Raw genomic sequence first — 16,187 nt, forward strand, 5'->3', positions numbered from 1 at the left:
TGTAAAAAAATACCTATATGCTATGCAAAGCTTCGAAACATGTTTTCCGGACTCATCAATTTATAATACAGCCCCTCGGACGGCAATTCCTTTTTGAGTTCGAAGTTGTGGCGCTGGGCTTCCAAACCAATCAGACTCCTATACTTTGCAGCAATGGCGATCAACATAGGTGTTGTTCGACTGTAAGGAAGGAGCTTGGTATGAGAAAATCATAAAAATATATATTCAACAAACGAAAGCGATCTTAACGGTGGGAAGTCTACTTCTTATCGAAGTTGCTACGAATTCGCGAAAGTATGTAGTCGCCAGCCGTAATCGGTTCCGACTCCTTGCTTTCAATCAGAGCCTTCTTGTCGGACTGGGCGAAAAATGCGATGGAATATCTCGATTTGGACGCATCGGGTGGTAGACGTACGCGGTGCAGGTTGCTGAAGAGCTTGCCGTCGCTCCAACGTGCCAGCATATCACCCACGTTGATGGCGATCCCTCCTTCCACTGGATTCACGGCTGTCCAGTACATGGAAGCGGGGTCGCCTGTCCGTGGATTGGCACAGCATTCCAAACCATTCTGTCCCATTTGTTGATAGAGTAACGTTACGTTGTCCCAATCGGTGTGCGGTCCCGCCCGCCAATAGCCATCGTCAATGAGCTTGGCCGTGGTGTCACTATCCAGTGGGGGATAATGCAAGAATCGTAAGGTACACTGCCCGTCTTCTTCCCAAAGCGTGTGCGAATTCGCCAGCGTTTCCGGTTCCACATGGGGAATCGCTTGGGGTTGCAACAGGTTCAAAATTCGCTTGGCCAACTGGTGCGATGCTTCGAGCAATGCATCGGCACTCTTGTGGAATTCGTCCGACGGCCAGCGATCGTCCATACAGCCTTGGCGGGCCGTGATTTGTAGTGATTCCTTTTGGTCCGCTACGCCGGTACTCGGGCGGACCTGGGCAAAGTACTCGAAACCCGAGTTGATACTCATATCCAGAGGTGATTGTGCTTTCTTGTCTTCGAGCGGCTGCGCAAAGAAAGTTTCCGAGGCGCCAAAGGCTCCGTCAATAATGGATTGGTCGATTCCGTGACCAACCACGCAGAAGAAACCAACCTCCATGGCCGCTTGCCACAGTTTCTCGGCGACTTGCTCGTCCGTGCCAACGGAGAGATCAATGACCGGCACGACACCGTCGTCGACGACCTTGGCGGACCCCAAGCCGCTTTTCAGTAGGGCGGCCTCGACCGCAATATCTAGATCCGCCTGGGTGACGGGGGGAAATTCCGCAGTAGTAGGGACCGGTGCATTCTTCCAGACACCGGAATCGACATGAACCTGTAGGGACTCTTCCGCCAGCAAGGGACCAAGACATTCCATTCGTCGCGCTCCCTTCGACGCCATTCCGTAGAGCGTGTCGACGGGTATGTCAAAGCCGCCCGGACCGCTCAAGGCCTCTAACTGTCGCGCCGAACATCCGTATACAACCTTGGAAACACCGCTCCAGTAAATCGCTCCCGCACACATGACACCTAACATGATATCCAAAGACCCCGACGTGAGCAAGACAAGAAAGTAAATATATAACATTAGTCACGCCGTTAATCTGACACATTTGACACGTCTGTATTGCACTCACACGGCTCGGTACTGGTGTAGAGGACGGCGTTGGATCGTTCTTCCGCGGTGAGTTTGCTGGTGAAGAGTCGAACGAGTTCCATTTCGGCGTGTCGGGTGACGTCGCCCGTTCCACCCCCTCGTTTGGCAGCCGCCGGACACTGATTGTGAGCTCGTGCGACGATGACACTGTCGATAGCCAAGACGGCCCCAAAGGGCATTTTCCCTTCGGATGTCGCCGCCGCCGCTTCGGCAATCGCCTCCCGCATACAAGCCTCGTCGTCACGTTGGCTAGAATCCGGCATGATACGGCTCCCAACCCTGAAAAGTGAATGGCTAGTCTTTTGCCTGTGGGGCAATCCTCACGCTCACGGAAATGGGGAAGCTTGTGCTGACTGTAAGGAAGGAACGCAAGAGCACGGACGTCGGTTGTCAGTGTCAACCCGAAGGCACCGGGGACCATCCAATGGTACCTCCTCGAGCGATGCGCGACGTTCCGAGAAGCTGTTCGCTCCAACCCGAAATTCGGAAAGATCCGCGGAATTTGTTCGAATTTCAAACCGTGCTTCCCGTTTTGGGTCGAGAAGACAAGTCACTTGCGCTGTCAAACACAGCGAGTCGATCTTTTCCGTCTGTCTATCCGTCACGGACGGATCCCTCTTATATCCGGGTTCTAAAGAAACCGTCAAATCCGATTTGACTGTGACTGTGACTGCCTCGTCGTGGTGTGCAAAACGCAAACTCCATCGACCGCTTGCATCGAATTCTCTTTCTGCAGTTCCGTAAGATCCAACTCACAGTCATTCAAACCGAGCATGATGCAATTTCGTTCATCAACATTTGTAGCCTTCTTCGTGTCCAAATTGGCGTTCGCGTTGGCGTGCTTGGGCTCCTCCAATCCCGATTTTGTCTCGCGTCTGCCGGGGTTCAATCAGCCCTTGCCGTCACCGTGGTATTCCGGCTTTGTCGAGTATGAACTCGAGGGCCGCACGGTCCACACACATTACGTCCTCGTCGAGGCTGAAGAAGACTTCCATAAGAACAAGCCTTTAATTTACTGGAGCAATGGTGGTCCCGGTGCGAGCTCTCTCTTCGGACTCTTGACGGAACTAGGGCCGTTGCTCTTCAGCGACGAATCACTCCACACTGCCGAGTACGAAGCCACGGGAATTCCTACACCCATTTACAACCCGTGCGCGTGGACAAGGCTGGGACATGTTTTGATTATCGATCAACCCGCTCCGGTAGGATTCAGCTACTGCAACGAAGACGTTGATTCGCATTCCTGCGCTGGATTGGCCTGGACGGACGAACTCGCGGCGGAAAACGCTCATCTGGCGCTCTTGGCCTTTCACGAAAAATTCCCATGCTACGGTACCAACGAGCTCTATCTGACCGGAGAATCCTATGCTGGCATCTACATTCCCACGCTCGCACGGCGAATTTTGGAAGATCCGGAAAATCACATTCCGTTGAAAGGATTGGCCGTCGGTGACGGATGTCTCGGAACCGAAACTTCCATCTGTGGTGATCTTTCCAATCCCGATGCGATTGATATTTGGAATATTTTATTTCTCGCGGGTCACGGTCAAATGCCCATGGCAACCTTTCAGGAAGTCATGCACGCTTGCCGTCCACACAAACATCCTTTGTCGCCTCAGTCAGCGTCCTCAGCGGACGATTTTTCGAGCAATGAGGAGAATTATCGCTTTCTCAAGGACAGCGATATATGTCAAGCCGCCCTCGCCAAGGTAGATCGTCAAGTAGGTGGCTACTACGGATATTCCTTGTACGATGAATGCACGTACAGCGGTGGTCTTCTCGGAGGAGCACTGAACGATTACCCCTGCGGAGGCGACGCTGTCATGCAACATTATCTTAGCTTGCCAGTGGTCAAGGAAGCCCTGCACGTGACCAACGCAACTTTCTTTTCCGTCGACAATGCCGACGGCGATTTCGACTACACCCCCACCGAACCAGATTTGAGCGGCTTTTACCGAAGCATCAATGGGAAAATTCGCGTGCTGGTGTACAACGGCGACACCGATCCGGCCATTACGTCTTTTGCCGCCCAAAATTGGACGACTCATCTACATTTCACGGAAACGCAAGAATGGCGACCGTGGACGGTGGATGGATGTAGGCGTATGGGTGGTTACGTGACCCGCTACGACGGAGATTTTGATTTCCTCACCATCCGGGGTGCCGGGCACATGGTGCCGACCTACAAGGCCGCTGCGACGTTTACTTTTATGCGGGCATGGATTGAAGACAAGGACTACCCTGCCTTCAGCAAAGATTGTGAGGCACCCAATGCAGTCAATGTGTTGCAGGATGCAACACAAGTGCAGGTTGAGGAGCATAGGCACTTGCGGTAACACCCGATGAAGTTGTCTACATGTAAGCTTCCGCTGGGATATACCGAACAATGTTTCTTGAGCGCAAATGTAGTGATGAGTGTTGCAGGAATTTAGGTTCTCGGAAAAGGATTAGCATCTATGTGTAAAAAATGTGTTCCGTGCAGCATGGCGGGACACTCGCAAGGAAATGAAGATGGCAATTGAATGCTACATAGACACTAAACCAACTCCGTCCCCTCATGTCCTTGCCCTTTCCTCACTTGTTCCAATGCGTGCGCTCGCAAGGTAAAGAGGACACGTAGAAATTCTGGTAGTGTCACGCGCTCCTCCGAGCGGAGAATTTCCCGATGCAGCCAGATTTGCCGGACGATGCTTTCCACCTCCGACGTCGACGGTGTCGGTAGCGGGTTCGCACCGCCTGTGAACGCGTAGGTAATGGCCCGTTGAGTGTCGGCCAGCGACAACGTTTCTTGCTGAGATCGATCAAAGGCGTAAAAGAAACGCCGACCAAACAGAAGAGTTTCGTTCGTCAGCGCGGAACCGGCTTGTTGTTGCAAAGCACGAATTTCGGACGCTTCCTGAGGACTTAGTGGGTGAGATTTTTCGGCCCAGTCCAACTGCTCATTGACCACGTGCCAAGTTTCCACCAACACGTGCCAATCGTACAGAATATGGGCGACCATACCGGGAAGTAGACTTCCACCGGCCAGCACGTACAGGGCACCGTACCAAAGGCCGTTGAGAGCTTGCAAGCTGCCGATGAGAACATTTTCTCCAGCTTTGGATTGGTGGTGTGTATGGCATAGACCAAACAAGAACGCTTGACCAATCAAGGCCAGTGGAACGGAATGAGTTAAGGACACCAAAGCCAACGGAATCCAAAGTCGAAAGACGACTTCTTCGGTGATACTGGTGAGTAGCGTCAGAACCAGACTCTGACAAAGCACATCCGCGGTACTCGTTGTGGGGTGAGTAATTGACGTGCCCTGACACTCCAATAGGCTGTTCGATACATCCAGTCGCCGACGGCGTCCAAAGAGTGTGACCACCATGTTGTGTGTAGAAAAATTGACGTAACTGGCGGCGCGTGCATCGGAAGATTCGACTTTATGACCCAAAAGAATCATGGGAACGGCGGCGACAACCCCCCAAAGCCAGGGATTCTCGGGAAGCAAGGCAACGGTGCCATCCGTAGCGGTCCAAAGGGGCAGAGAGATTCCACTGTCAACGATCAAGTCCACTCCACAGACCAAAGCAATGGCGGTAGAGAAGGCTAGCAAGGCTGCTTGGGACAAGCACAGATTTCGAATCATGGGTAGGTTCATACCGCTATATCTAGATGTTGTCCGGGAAAGAGTGTTGGCAGCTTCCGGGCGGGACACCGTAGAGTCGGAAGAATACTGATCTTCATGGATAGCTCGATTGCGATAGAACAAGGGCTTTCTACTGCTGCGGCTCTTTTGCGTATGCTGCTGACTAGGAGTGCTCTGTGGCGATGAGGACGAGGGTGCAAAGGCAGCCTGGGAGGTAGTAGTAGTTCTACTGCTTTGAGCGTGTAAGAAAGGCCGTATGGACGACGATCGAGGCAGAGGAGCGGCAAATCCCGTCACGGGCTTGGATAACTCGCCGATCAGGTACCCCAGGACTAGGTAGAGTGGGGCTAATCGCCGACGTGACCAGAGGAGCGGTGGATGCCGATGGAGATCCGACGGCAACATCTCTCCAAACAGTAAAGTCAGTTCCTATCAATCGTTGTTTTTTCTTACAAACGAATGTAGTCACGGAGTGTTTTGTCGTTTCGTTGCTGTAAAAGAGTAATGTCTTCTGGTGAAGGGCTTTCCCGGACGTTCTCTTGCGTTCGATGATGTCGTGACATCCAGAAAATGCCATCAACGAAACCAACGATAAAAAGAGGGAGCCGAAACGGAAGCGAAGACTCGCGGAAATTTTACCGTGCGAAAATGTACGTTAGTGTAGATGGCCTCGCTCGCTTGCTTTTGGTTGGTGCGTTGGATGACACGGAATTGTCACAGGCTAGCCATCATCGCGCAAACGTTCAAAATGGACAGTGAACGTACAAACCTGACACCATTCTGACACCTAACCGCGAGCTCGATTGGTCGGATTCGTGATAAGATACCCGGAGCTGTGAGGGAGATCACGTTCGGCTGGTTTCGGTCACGGGTGAAAGTAAATATCTAGTCCGTGTTCCATGCAAAATCCCAAAACCGGCTCACGCACCAGCTGCTTACGTGATATCGATACGACACACCCCTGTGGAATATATATAGCACGAATAGACTTTCCACGTTGAATTTCAGACTCTCGACTCGTGACTGTAAAGTTTCACTTCCCGTGTAACAAACCCAACACGAAAGGCAACCAACAACCGTCGAATCCAATATCCCACACTTGTTCGTTTGGAGATCGTCTACTAGGTACCAAGTAATCTTGTTGTGTTGGATCCTGTAGTGACCTTGCCCAGACTATCTTTCTAGAAAAGCGGCTGTCCTCTAGTTACTTGGTCAAGACGAGTAGGTGCGACACTGCGCTCCCTCGTCGGATCTTGACAACACATCCCGCACGCGTTGGTAACGAAAGATATCGACGCCATGCGCTACCGGGCCCACCGACGGAACGACTTTGCACCGCTGAATCGTTCGCAATCAGATTCGGCTCAAGATGGTGGTACTGCCTCTCCAAGACGGGCGAACAGCAAGGACGTGGAAGACACTACGGTGGCTTCGCTGGCGAGAGCTGCCAGCCACAGCAAGGAATCCAAACAATCCCGCCTTTCGTCCTTGAGCACCAGGTCGGTCACATCTTGGCGCGCAATTGCGCTCTGTTGGATCCCCATCACCCTCGTCTACTTTACCGTTCTGCCATTCTTCGAAAGCAAGTATCGAATATTCCGGAGACACAACCGCAACGAAGTAGCCGTATTTTATCACTGGTCCGACGAAGAAACCAAGCCCGGATCCAAGAATACGACCCACGCGGAAGATGCCTTTCACCATCAGTTAGCACAAGTCGCGGAGGCCTCCAATCAATACAAAATCCCCATGCGCCTCTACTACAGTACCTATACCTCCACTGCGACTGGGTTACCGACTACGCTACAGCAAGCCGACGTCCAAAGTAAGTGTCGACAGCTCAATTTCAAAGGTTCGTGTTGGCACGTGGATCGGGTAGACCGTGACGTCAACGACAAGCGACCCGTCGATCACCTCGATACACTCCAGAATCTTTACGATTTTTGTCAACAGCATCCCGAGCAGATTGTTGTCTACTTGCATAATCAAGTGCAAGTACCGCAGCTCAACACGCCCGACCAACCATTCGATATCAGTGCCTTTCACGTCGACACGTACCAACGTCACTTGACGTTGGCAGCCCTTTCATGCTTGCAATTGCTACGCGATGGTGGCTCGGCACAGTGCGATACCTGCGGTTTGCAATTTTTCACGTCCTGGACGTGGTTCTATCCCGGTAACATGTGGTCCGCGCACTGCTCGTACGTGCGCCGACTACTGCCGCCCCGTGCATTCCACCAGGCCAGTATCGTCTTGATCCAAAAGGTTGTCTTGCTGCGATTCCGGCGCCAAATCCTGACGAATTCGTTCCGTGATGGCGTCACACTGGAGCAGTGGGGATTGGATTCTCACGCCGCCGGACACTGGCTCGGCTCACACCCCATTTTGAAACCGTGTGACGTGTCCGTATCGGGAGACGTATGGAACTGGGCACAAAAGGAGGTTCACAAGGACTTTCGCGATTTTGTCGTGTCCCTTACCCCTCGACACCACCAGGCACCGTGGAATCACGATGCACAGGCGGTCGCGAAAATCAACTCCGACAAACCGATTCGATTGCGCGAGTACTTCAATCACATGGCTGGACTGCTGACCAAATGGAGTGTTTGGTATCCCAGCGAAGTACCACCACAATCTTCCTGGGTTTGGGATTGGTTCGAAGACGGGGAATTTTGGAAACAAGCCGTAGCCATCTACGGGACGAATGCGGCCGAAAGGGTTACCCTTGGCAACGTAGAAACGACTCATAACAACGGCCACTCCGTGGTATCCAAAGGATCGAGTACGCTAGGAAGTGCATGGACATCGTTTGCAACCAAACAAAGGCCGTCCTCTTTGAAAAGGACAGTCGCCGACAATACGGATCTCGGAGGCACTGGCTTTCCTTGGATCCCGCCGTCCAGGGATCCCAACGCCAAACCTGTCATTTTTTACAATATATGGCTTCCGAAAGAACAACAAATAGCGGCTGTGAATCGAGTAAGAAAGCAGTTGGGGATCATTGAAAGCAATTTTGAGGGTCAGAGACCTGTTGTGTACTACAATCATCTCGGAGACGGCCACTTCAATGCTCACGAACTTTGCAGTGAATACAACAGCGAGTGCATTCGTTTGAACGAATATCTTCCCAACCATCAAGGAGAGCTGTTCATTAGCATGCAGACCTATTGCCAACTGTACCCGCACGCCAAAGTCTCGTACATTTCAAATACCGTGGATCCCATCAAGGGAAACTTTACATACAACAATGCGGAAATGCTTTGGCGGCACGCAACCAAGGCTGCCACCAGCGACAAATGCAAGCTTGAACCTGGAACTTGCAATGTTTGTGGCTTGTCCTTTTACGCGCTCCCTTACTTTTTCTTTCTCGGACACATGTGGACAGCGCAATGTAGCTACGTGAATGATCTGATATCACCTCGCGAATTTGAAAAGCGGCAGACGGATACAGCGAGCAATGCAATGGTCGAATCGATTCGCAAACGTTTTACGACTTCGCTGTTTCCGCAAATGAACAAGGCTTATCTTGGCGTTGACGAATTCGCGATGGAACACTGGATCGGCAGCCATCCAGATGTTCGGCCCTGTGATCTTACCGGACAAGAAGCTGATTATTGGACTCGTGAAGAACGTGCTCCGACGCAGTTTTCTTGGGCAACAGCGCCTCGGCAAGCTTATGTGCCAAATTTGGACTATCCGTGGCGGGCGGATTGGGCAGTGGAGCTGCGCAACAACTCCAAGTACTTGAGGCTTGAATACTACTTTATGACTGGTCTCTTCTATCGTTGGCGTGAACTGTATCAGCGATTCCCTTCGTCAGATTCTTGGGTGTACATGTGGTTTCCAGAGGGTCCGATTTTTGAAGAGGCGGTTCGGAATTATGGCGTGAAGTCCGCTTTGGAAGAGGTCACGAAAGAATTTCTTCCCTAGTCCCTTCCGCTAGAAAAGCACATGGTTCGTTTGAATCTTGTAAGGCATTCATGCTAGTAAAGGCTGGACAGATATTCTTGTTCACAGATCGGAAATATGAAAGAGATGGTAGTCATGGTTCACAGAAGTAGTGTAGTTTTGCAAATGTCGGTTCAATAGTCGAAAGTAAGGTCAGAGTTAGGACAATTTTTAACCCTACCTTCATCGATACGACTGGTCGGTTCGTGACCGGGCCCACTCCTAAGATTTCGATCAGACTTATTGGAAGAAAATATGCAATGTGCAGACCACCACTGTTAGTGAACACAGTGAGATTAAATCCGAAGACGTTTTCGATTCGTGCAATCTTTACGCTAGAGTGCTTCGGGTCTGTCGTCCTTAACGAAAATCGTCCCACCAACCCAAGGACATTATGAACTGGTTTCAATCAACTCCCGTATGGGAATGCGGAGACAAAGTCGTCGTTATCACGGGGGCGTCGTCGGGAATTGGGAAAGCTCTCGCCCAAGACTTGGCGGACCAAGGTGCCAAGCTAGTGCTCGCCGCCCGACGCCAGACCGAGCTGGATGCTCTGGCAGCGGAACTCCCAGGCGAGACCTTGGTGGTGCTCACTGACGTTAGCAAGGAAGAGGACTGCCAAAGACTAATAGAGATGACGATTCAAAAATTTGGACGCATTGATGCGCTCGTCAACAACGCTGGCATTTCTCAGACCACCCGCTTCGCGGACGAGAAGAGTCTCGATCGGTACCGTGCCATGATGAACGTTAACTACTTTGGTACTTTACAATGTACGTTCTACGCGTTACCCTATATCCAGCAATCCTCCGGCATGATTGTGGCCGTCAGTAGTATGACTGGGAAACTGGGCGTTCCCACGCGGACGGGGTACGCCGCATCCAAGCACGCGATCCACGGCTTTTTGGACAGTTTGCGTACAGAGCTGATCAATACCGATGTGCACATCCTACTGGCTTGTCCTGGATACGTGGCCACGGACGTTCGTAAGGTTGCTTCTGGTACCGATCGAGACCAGATCAACGACGCTCCGGATCTCATGTCGGCGGAAGAATGTGCCGCGCAGATCCGTCGGGCTATGGAAGAAAAGCGCCGCGAGATTCTGGTCGTGTCGTCGCCGTTGGCGAAGCTATCGCCGCTAATTCGCTACTTTGCCCCTGGATACGTGGACAAGATGATTATCGAAAAGCAAAAAGGGGGCAGAACGTAACTATTTCCAGTTAGAAAGCTTTACCAATCTCCATGGTGCCAACAGTGTATCGGGGTGTGCACAAGCGTATCGTTCGGGTAGTAAAAGTATCTACATACGCGTTGTTGACTCTCTCTACGAGTAGCTAGAGTAGAAAAGCAGAGGTGGTTCAATTAAGTCGAGTGTAACGATGGGTATCTTACTGATGGTAATCTCTCTCTGTCCGTCATCGAGGGATGTCGTAGAAAAGCTACCTGCGTGTGACTCCCTCTGCAGCGAGTCACGACCATGACGAGTACGAGCGACAGCGCTTCTTGCCCTAGATAGGTCCTACCTTGATAGTACTTTTCGACCGACACCCAACCGGTAGAGATCCGTCGCACTCCTTGCGGTAATAGATGGTTCCGTATGTACAGTCGATCATTCGTGTCATATCCGAAGAGCTGCCACTGCCACTGCCACTGCTAGTATTGACTGTAAGCCTCAACAAGTGTGTATCCGTGAGAGAAAGCGACAGAGCTGCGTTCCGAACAGTCAATTGACTTGAAAAAAACGGTCGGACGGATAGTTTCTAGCGAATCCGTTGCTTGGACCATTTCAAAGAAGCACAATCGTCTACCCTTTCGTTTCCTCATGTTCAGCTCCTACCCCGCCTTCTTTGAAGAGGACCCGGCGCCTCGGGACGTTCCGGATGAAATCCTCCGCGAGAATTTGGTACCCTCGTCGACCCCATCCCAGAGTTTGACGTTCACTCAGCGTTGGCTCCTTGCCATTCACGCGGCGACTCAGGTGTTGCACGATCGTCATCCGGCGCTGGCGGATATGCAAATTAGCAAACCGTACTTGGCTGCGTGTCAACAAGCGCTCCTGGCCAAAGAGGACTGTTGGGATCAACCGCCCAAGACGAGTCCACCAAAGTACCCCGCCGCGTGGAAAGACACGTCCAGTGTGGTCCACGCGATCGACGGATCGAGCATGGAAGCGAGTATGGTGCAACGCCGCATTTTGATTCGCGTCACTACCGCACAATCGGAACTCGACGCCTGTCACGCTACGTCATGCCGCTACGCGACACCCCGCTGTTGGCTGCAGGGTGCACAACTGTACGGTAGTTCATTGCAACACATTCACGAAGCGATACAACTAGCCGATTCTGAAATATGCCGTCTCTTGCAAACGCAGCAGTACGATGCTTCCAACGCTGCTTTGGAAGAGGATGCCTTTATTGTTGAAGTCGCCATTGGACATTTGACGGCGCATCGGGGACGCTACGCCAAGGCAGCCTACCGACAGGCTGCCAAAATCCGTCATTCCCTACAGATGGAGCGAGAAAAGCGGGACTTGATCAAGAAACGGATGGGCGATCAATGGTATCAACCTCGTCCACCCAGGGTCCAGAACCGCTACACGGCACCTATCGGAAATGTAGCACCCGGTGGCAATGCGGCACCCAGGGGGAAAATAGCAGCCAGTGGCAGCGCGGTTTCCAGGGGAAATATGGCATCCTGTGGCAGCGCGGTTTCCGGGGGACATATGGCATCCAGTGGCAGCGCGGTTTCCGGGGGACATATGGCATCCAGTGGCAGCGCGGTTTCCAGGGGACATATGGCATCCAGTGGCAGCGCGGTTTCCAAAGGCAATGCAGCTTCCATTGGCAACGCTGTACCGTCTAGCAGACCCTCACAGACCGGCCGCCACACGATGCCCAGTGGCAACGCTTTGCACAGTCATCATAGTACGGCAACGACTGGTATCGCACCGCAAACTGGATTCGTGGCACCAATGACCCATGCAGCTCGACGAGCTGCCGACGAAGCGCAATTGCGGGACATTGAGTCCGCCCTTCACGCGCTGGATGATTTATTTATTCCCGAATTCCGCAATAGTGGAGTTTTTGCTGCAGCGGTTATGGAAAACGAAAGCGTAGCAAGTAGTCAGTTCTGAAAAAGAGTGCGAAGTCGCGTCGGATGTATGCAGTTGCACTTTGGGCAAGAATTGGAAAGAGGACGGAGATATTTTGCGATTTTTTGTTGCAGTAATCAATAGCGTTCAATTATTTTTTTTTGTTTCATTGATGGAGTCAGATCAGTTCACCCCCACACAAATAAGCAACAAGTACCAACACTCCTATTCTTGACGTAAGGATCCGCGTTGGCTCGATAGACGACGCTGCGATTGGCTCGGACGTGGGATAGGGAGAATCTGTTGGCTGCGAAAGCATTGGTGCCATTGTGGATCCGCTCGGACCGGACTCGCACACTAGCATTTCTTCGGCCGAAAGCGGCGTCCTGTAGTTCGGCCGATTTTCTTCGTCCTGCGGTGCGTGCCCTTCCAAATTAAAAAATAAAATCGGATCCAGCGAACAAAGTTGACGAACGCGATCGTGGTCGCCCGCTGGGGCCAAGTCGGGAAATCCGATTGGTCCACGATAAAAATTGACCAAACTGTTTGCAAATATTCTGGAGGGGTAATGATTGCTCGTAAAGATTTCGTCGTTTCGACCGAAACACAATTGATAGGGATAGATGACATCGCGAGTTTCTCCTTCCAAAAGCCGCCAGGATGAGGCCTCGACAATGGCTTCACATAGTTTACCATTTTCAGCCCCAGAAGCCAAGGTTCGACAGGGGGACGATTCTCCCGAGGCCCGAGCTTGCACAAAGAGTTCTCGTACCGACTGGCGCACAATGTCGATACTGTTGATAGGGACACGCGATGCCACGACACTTGAGCTGGGCGGATCAGGTGCAGCAAACCAATTTAGCAAAACCTGGTCAGGATCGGTACTCGCCACCGCTGCGCTATACTCGTCTGCTGCGAGAGGCTGGGCAAAACCGGTATTGTTCATTCCAGCGATCTCCGCCGAAAACGAAAACGCCATGAATGCAAGGATAAGATCAAGTTGGGGAGTCGCATTGTCGTCCTCGTAGGCTTGTATTGTATCATACAGTAATGTTTCTGTGTCCAATGGTCCAGCCCCGGCAAAGACCGTTAAGGATTCAGAGCCAAAACGTCGCAAGCTATCCGAAGCAACTATGGCAACAGCGGCGCCCTCTTCAACCCCGCGAATGGTCACAGCATCATCAAGTAAGGTGCATCCTCCCGTCAGACTCGCTATGTAGCGCTGTAACTTCAAGTAGCTCACCACGGTAGTCTGCTCGTGCATCCGGGGCCAGTACAAGGCACGGTTCATGTTGTTGCTTTCACCGTAACCAAAGTAGTCCGGAAACAACCCAATGGAACCACTACTGGCTGCCAGCATTCCGGGCAAGTATTTGGACATGAATTGTTGGTAGGATTCGGTCGATACTGTCTCATTCTGGACCGCATTGATCAAGTCTTGTACGGAATTTGGCCATTCGACCGTTGGCGTTGTCCCCAAATCGTGACCCATACCACCGTAGGACACAAATGTCCGTAACTTGACACGCTGTAGAACTTGGCCCGTCAATGGATCTATTGGCAAAAAAACTAGAGAGGACTGGGTTTGCTCGTAGCCATACCCGGTCGAACTACAGTATTGCAGATACTGACCTGGCACGCTTCGATCGATGGAAATAAGCCAGCGGTCCGTATCGAAGCAAGAGCTGCAGGTTTTAAGGACCTGACGACATGTTTTTCAAAAGTTGCAGAGGATGCGGTCAGTTAGATCTACCCCGTATTCTCAGTACGTACGCCTGGACAAAAGTACCAAAAAATTGCGTTTTCTTCCTTACCTGAACGTCATATGGAGCAGTAAAAAAGAGGACGTTACCGGTGTTGTTGACGAGCGTGCTGTCTACAATGGGTACAAGGAATTGCCGACCCGCATCTTTCATTTCTTGGGCAGTAAAGCTACCAATGATCTTATCGCATCCCCGGTTTTTCTGTGCTTTCACCCATGAAATTCCAGGACCCCACCACCACACGCAGAGGAGGACAATGAACTCTGAACGACTCCAAGTGGCCGCCGCCGGTCGTACAACTGTCCTCCTGATGCCGTTGGATCTCTTCGAAAGGACTCCCATCTGCCCTTCATTTGGGTTCAGTTTGACACACATACTATGGACTACGAAAAGCACGCAAATAGGGATACCGATGAAGCCTCCTCAGATCCCTCCGATCGAAGGCGAAATCACAAATAAAATCCGAAAATTACCAATGTGCAGGTATGCACCGTCAGTTTGTGTTGGCATCGTGGGAAAATGTGATGACCAAAATCGATATTATTTTGAATATGGATTATGCCGCTGAATGTCTTAATGGTTCTCAAAGTCATCGAGAATTATAGTCTGGCTTGAGTCTTATAGGCATCCATGCTAGCATACATTTCAAAATCATGACCCGAAAATCTTCTTGCTCCTCATTTCGTAGTTAAGGAACTTTAAGGCCTCTCCCTTGCATTAGATTAGTAAACAAAAGCCATCTCTAGCTGGAGGTATGTAATAAGCTTTCGCAGTAGCAGAGCGCAACCTAGATTCTACGATCAAACAATCGTCTGATCACATATTCGCCATCATTGGTAAAGAAATGAAAAGGAATGTCGCTTCTTCCTGGGGCTGCGCCCAACACGCTCCGTTTGTGATGAAACCATCCATCTTCGCAAGAGCTCGTCTTCAATTCCCTGTTGCCAGAGCTGCTGCATTTCTCTCCCTTATTTTTCCTGTATGCTGGTAGCTGAAGTAGTCTTGTGGTTTCTTTGTCGATGCTGTTCGCTTGTCCTAAATATTGGGGCATCACTCCATGCAGGGATGTTGGACGTGCGCAAATTTTGCAGCTGTCTAGTCCTCTGGGCGTTCAATTTCGATTTTACCGCCACGGAATCCTTCCATCAAAACTGAGGTTGTGGATGTTTCCAAAAGTGAGATAAAAATGTTGCTCTTCAACGGGTTTGTGCTAGGTATTGTAATACCGGATATATGTATGAAGGTGTTGCTCTACATCCATCTGACGCCCTAATGAATATGCTGTCACAAAACAATGATACGGCAAAGTCTCTTCTCATTACTTGCAATTCCTTTTGGTAGCAGGAGCCATCATAAGAAACCAGCTCAGATAGGAGACACTGGTCAATGCTGAGCAGATCACGAGACCTCGTTACTAAGAGGATCCGCATCAAATTCTATTTAAAGTCTACATTGATTCCCTTTCGACTTTCCTTCATGCTATTGATCACCTCGATTCTAAATTGGTTTTCGGTACGGAACTGGTCAATTGAATCAATGCGCAAGCCATCTTCCGTCAACTGATACCCGTAGCCGAAGATATTCAGAAGTAATCCAAAAGAGAGCGCAATTCCGAGCGCAATAACGACGTAGCTCCATATGTAGTAAATTGTTTCGAGAACTCTTTGGACACTACTTGGAATGGGGATCCGAATTGGTACGTTTTCCTTGCCCTTGTCGCTGTCTAGATTTAGTTTCGTCGGTAGTTTTACTTTGTCATCTTCACCCGGTGTGATCTTATCATCTTTTCTTAACATGGCAGGTCCATTTCTTCTTACTTTCCCGATTGAGCGCCCTCGTGGTGTGCTGAATCCATTCAGTGTACCAGGCATTGCGAAGAAAAATAGCACAACTGCGCGGATCATGAATGCTACCGTACTCACTGTCAAGCAAAGCCTTTGACAGGTCCTCGATATGATGCAGGAACGAGCAAAGATTTGGGAGCAAACGGGATAGTCTATCCGAATTGCCTATGTAGAAGAAGACTCTGTCTTGAGGAGACAGGCCACGTTTGGATCCAAATAAAGCTGCACCCGACTCTTTGATAGGAGACTTGGAGTTGCAGAAATCGAT

The 16,187-nt window shown here is 50.9% G+C and overlaps 7 protein-coding genes across 7 annotated transcripts; 3 read left to right on the forward strand and 4 right to left on the reverse strand.

The window, feature by feature from the left end:
- Positions 1-20: 20 nt before the first annotated feature.
- PHATRDRAFT_49924 (predicted protein) lies at positions 21-3,659 on the reverse strand (the record flags this gene model as incomplete). Its single annotated transcript, XM_002184741.1, has 3 exons — positions 1,623-3,659; positions 264-1,515; positions 21-180 (listed from the first exon to the last, which is right to left on the reverse strand). The coding sequence occupies exons 1-3, from the start codon at positions 1,903-1,905 to the stop codon at positions 21-23; spliced, it is 1,695 nt and encodes a 564-aa protein (XP_002184777.1). The 5' UTR covers positions 1,906-3,659.
- Positions 3,660-3,827: 168 nt separating this feature from the next.
- PHATRDRAFT_49926 (predicted protein) lies at positions 3,828-5,832 on the reverse strand. The gene has a single exon (XM_002184742.1). It carries the CDS (start codon positions 5,676-5,678, stop codon positions 4,179-4,181), a length of 1,500 nt encoding a protein of 499 aa, XP_002184778.1. The 5' UTR covers positions 5,679-5,832; the 3' UTR covers positions 3,828-4,178.
- Positions 5,833-6,572: 740 nt separating this feature from the next.
- PHATRDRAFT_49927 (predicted protein) lies at positions 6,573-9,400 on the forward strand (the record flags this gene model as incomplete). Its single annotated transcript, XM_002184653.1, has 1 exon — positions 6,573-9,400. One exon carries the CDS (start codon positions 6,573-6,575, stop codon positions 9,201-9,203), a length of 2,631 nt encoding a protein of 876 aa, XP_002184689.1. The 3' UTR covers positions 9,204-9,400.
- A 215-nt stretch (positions 9,401-9,615) lies between these two features.
- On the forward strand, positions 9,616-10,326 carry PHATRDRAFT_16295 (predicted protein; the record flags this gene model as incomplete). The annotated part of the gene is made up of 1 exon (XM_002184654.1): positions 9,616-10,326. A coding segment is annotated over one exon (711 nt), but the record flags the coding sequence as incomplete, so codon positions are not given.
- A 1,503-nt stretch (positions 10,327-11,829) lies between these two features.
- PHATRDRAFT_7292 (predicted protein) lies at positions 11,830-12,072 on the forward strand (the record flags this gene model as incomplete). The annotated part of the gene is made up of 1 exon (XM_002184655.1): positions 11,830-12,072. A coding segment is annotated over one exon (243 nt), but the record flags the coding sequence as incomplete, so codon positions are not given.
- A 418-nt stretch (positions 12,073-12,490) lies between these two features.
- PHATRDRAFT_40760 (predicted protein) lies at positions 12,491-14,450 on the reverse strand (the record flags this gene model as incomplete). The annotated part of the gene is made up of 3 exons (XM_002184743.1): positions 12,491-13,922; positions 13,945-13,997; positions 14,127-14,450. The coding sequence occupies 3 exons, from the start codon at positions 14,448-14,450 to the stop codon at positions 12,491-12,493; spliced, it is 1,809 nt and encodes a 602-aa protein (XP_002184779.1).
- A 1,061-nt stretch (positions 14,451-15,511) lies between these two features.
- Positions 15,512-15,946, reverse strand: PHATRDRAFT_40761 (predicted protein; the record flags this gene model as incomplete). The annotated part of the gene is made up of 1 exon (XM_002184744.1): positions 15,512-15,946. The coding sequence occupies one exon, from the start codon at positions 15,944-15,946 to the stop codon at positions 15,512-15,514; it is 435 nt and encodes a 144-aa protein (XP_002184780.1).
- Between the last annotated feature and the right edge of the window lie 241 nt (positions 15,947-16,187).

This window comes from Phaeodactylum tricornutum, chromosome 25 (assembly GCF_000150955.2).
Source record: "Phaeodactylum tricornutum CCAP 1055/1 chromosome 25, whole genome shotgun sequence".
Classification (NCBI taxonomy): domain Eukaryota; phylum Bacillariophyta; class Bacillariophyceae; order Surirellales; family Neidiaceae; genus Phaeodactylum; species Phaeodactylum tricornutum.

What these genes read in the sequence shown, in the direction of transcription:
- PHATRDRAFT_49926 (XM_002184742.1), bottom strand. Translation starts at nt 5,678, where the DNA reads ATGTTGCCGTCGGATCTCCATCGGCATCCACCGCTCCTCTGGTCACGT.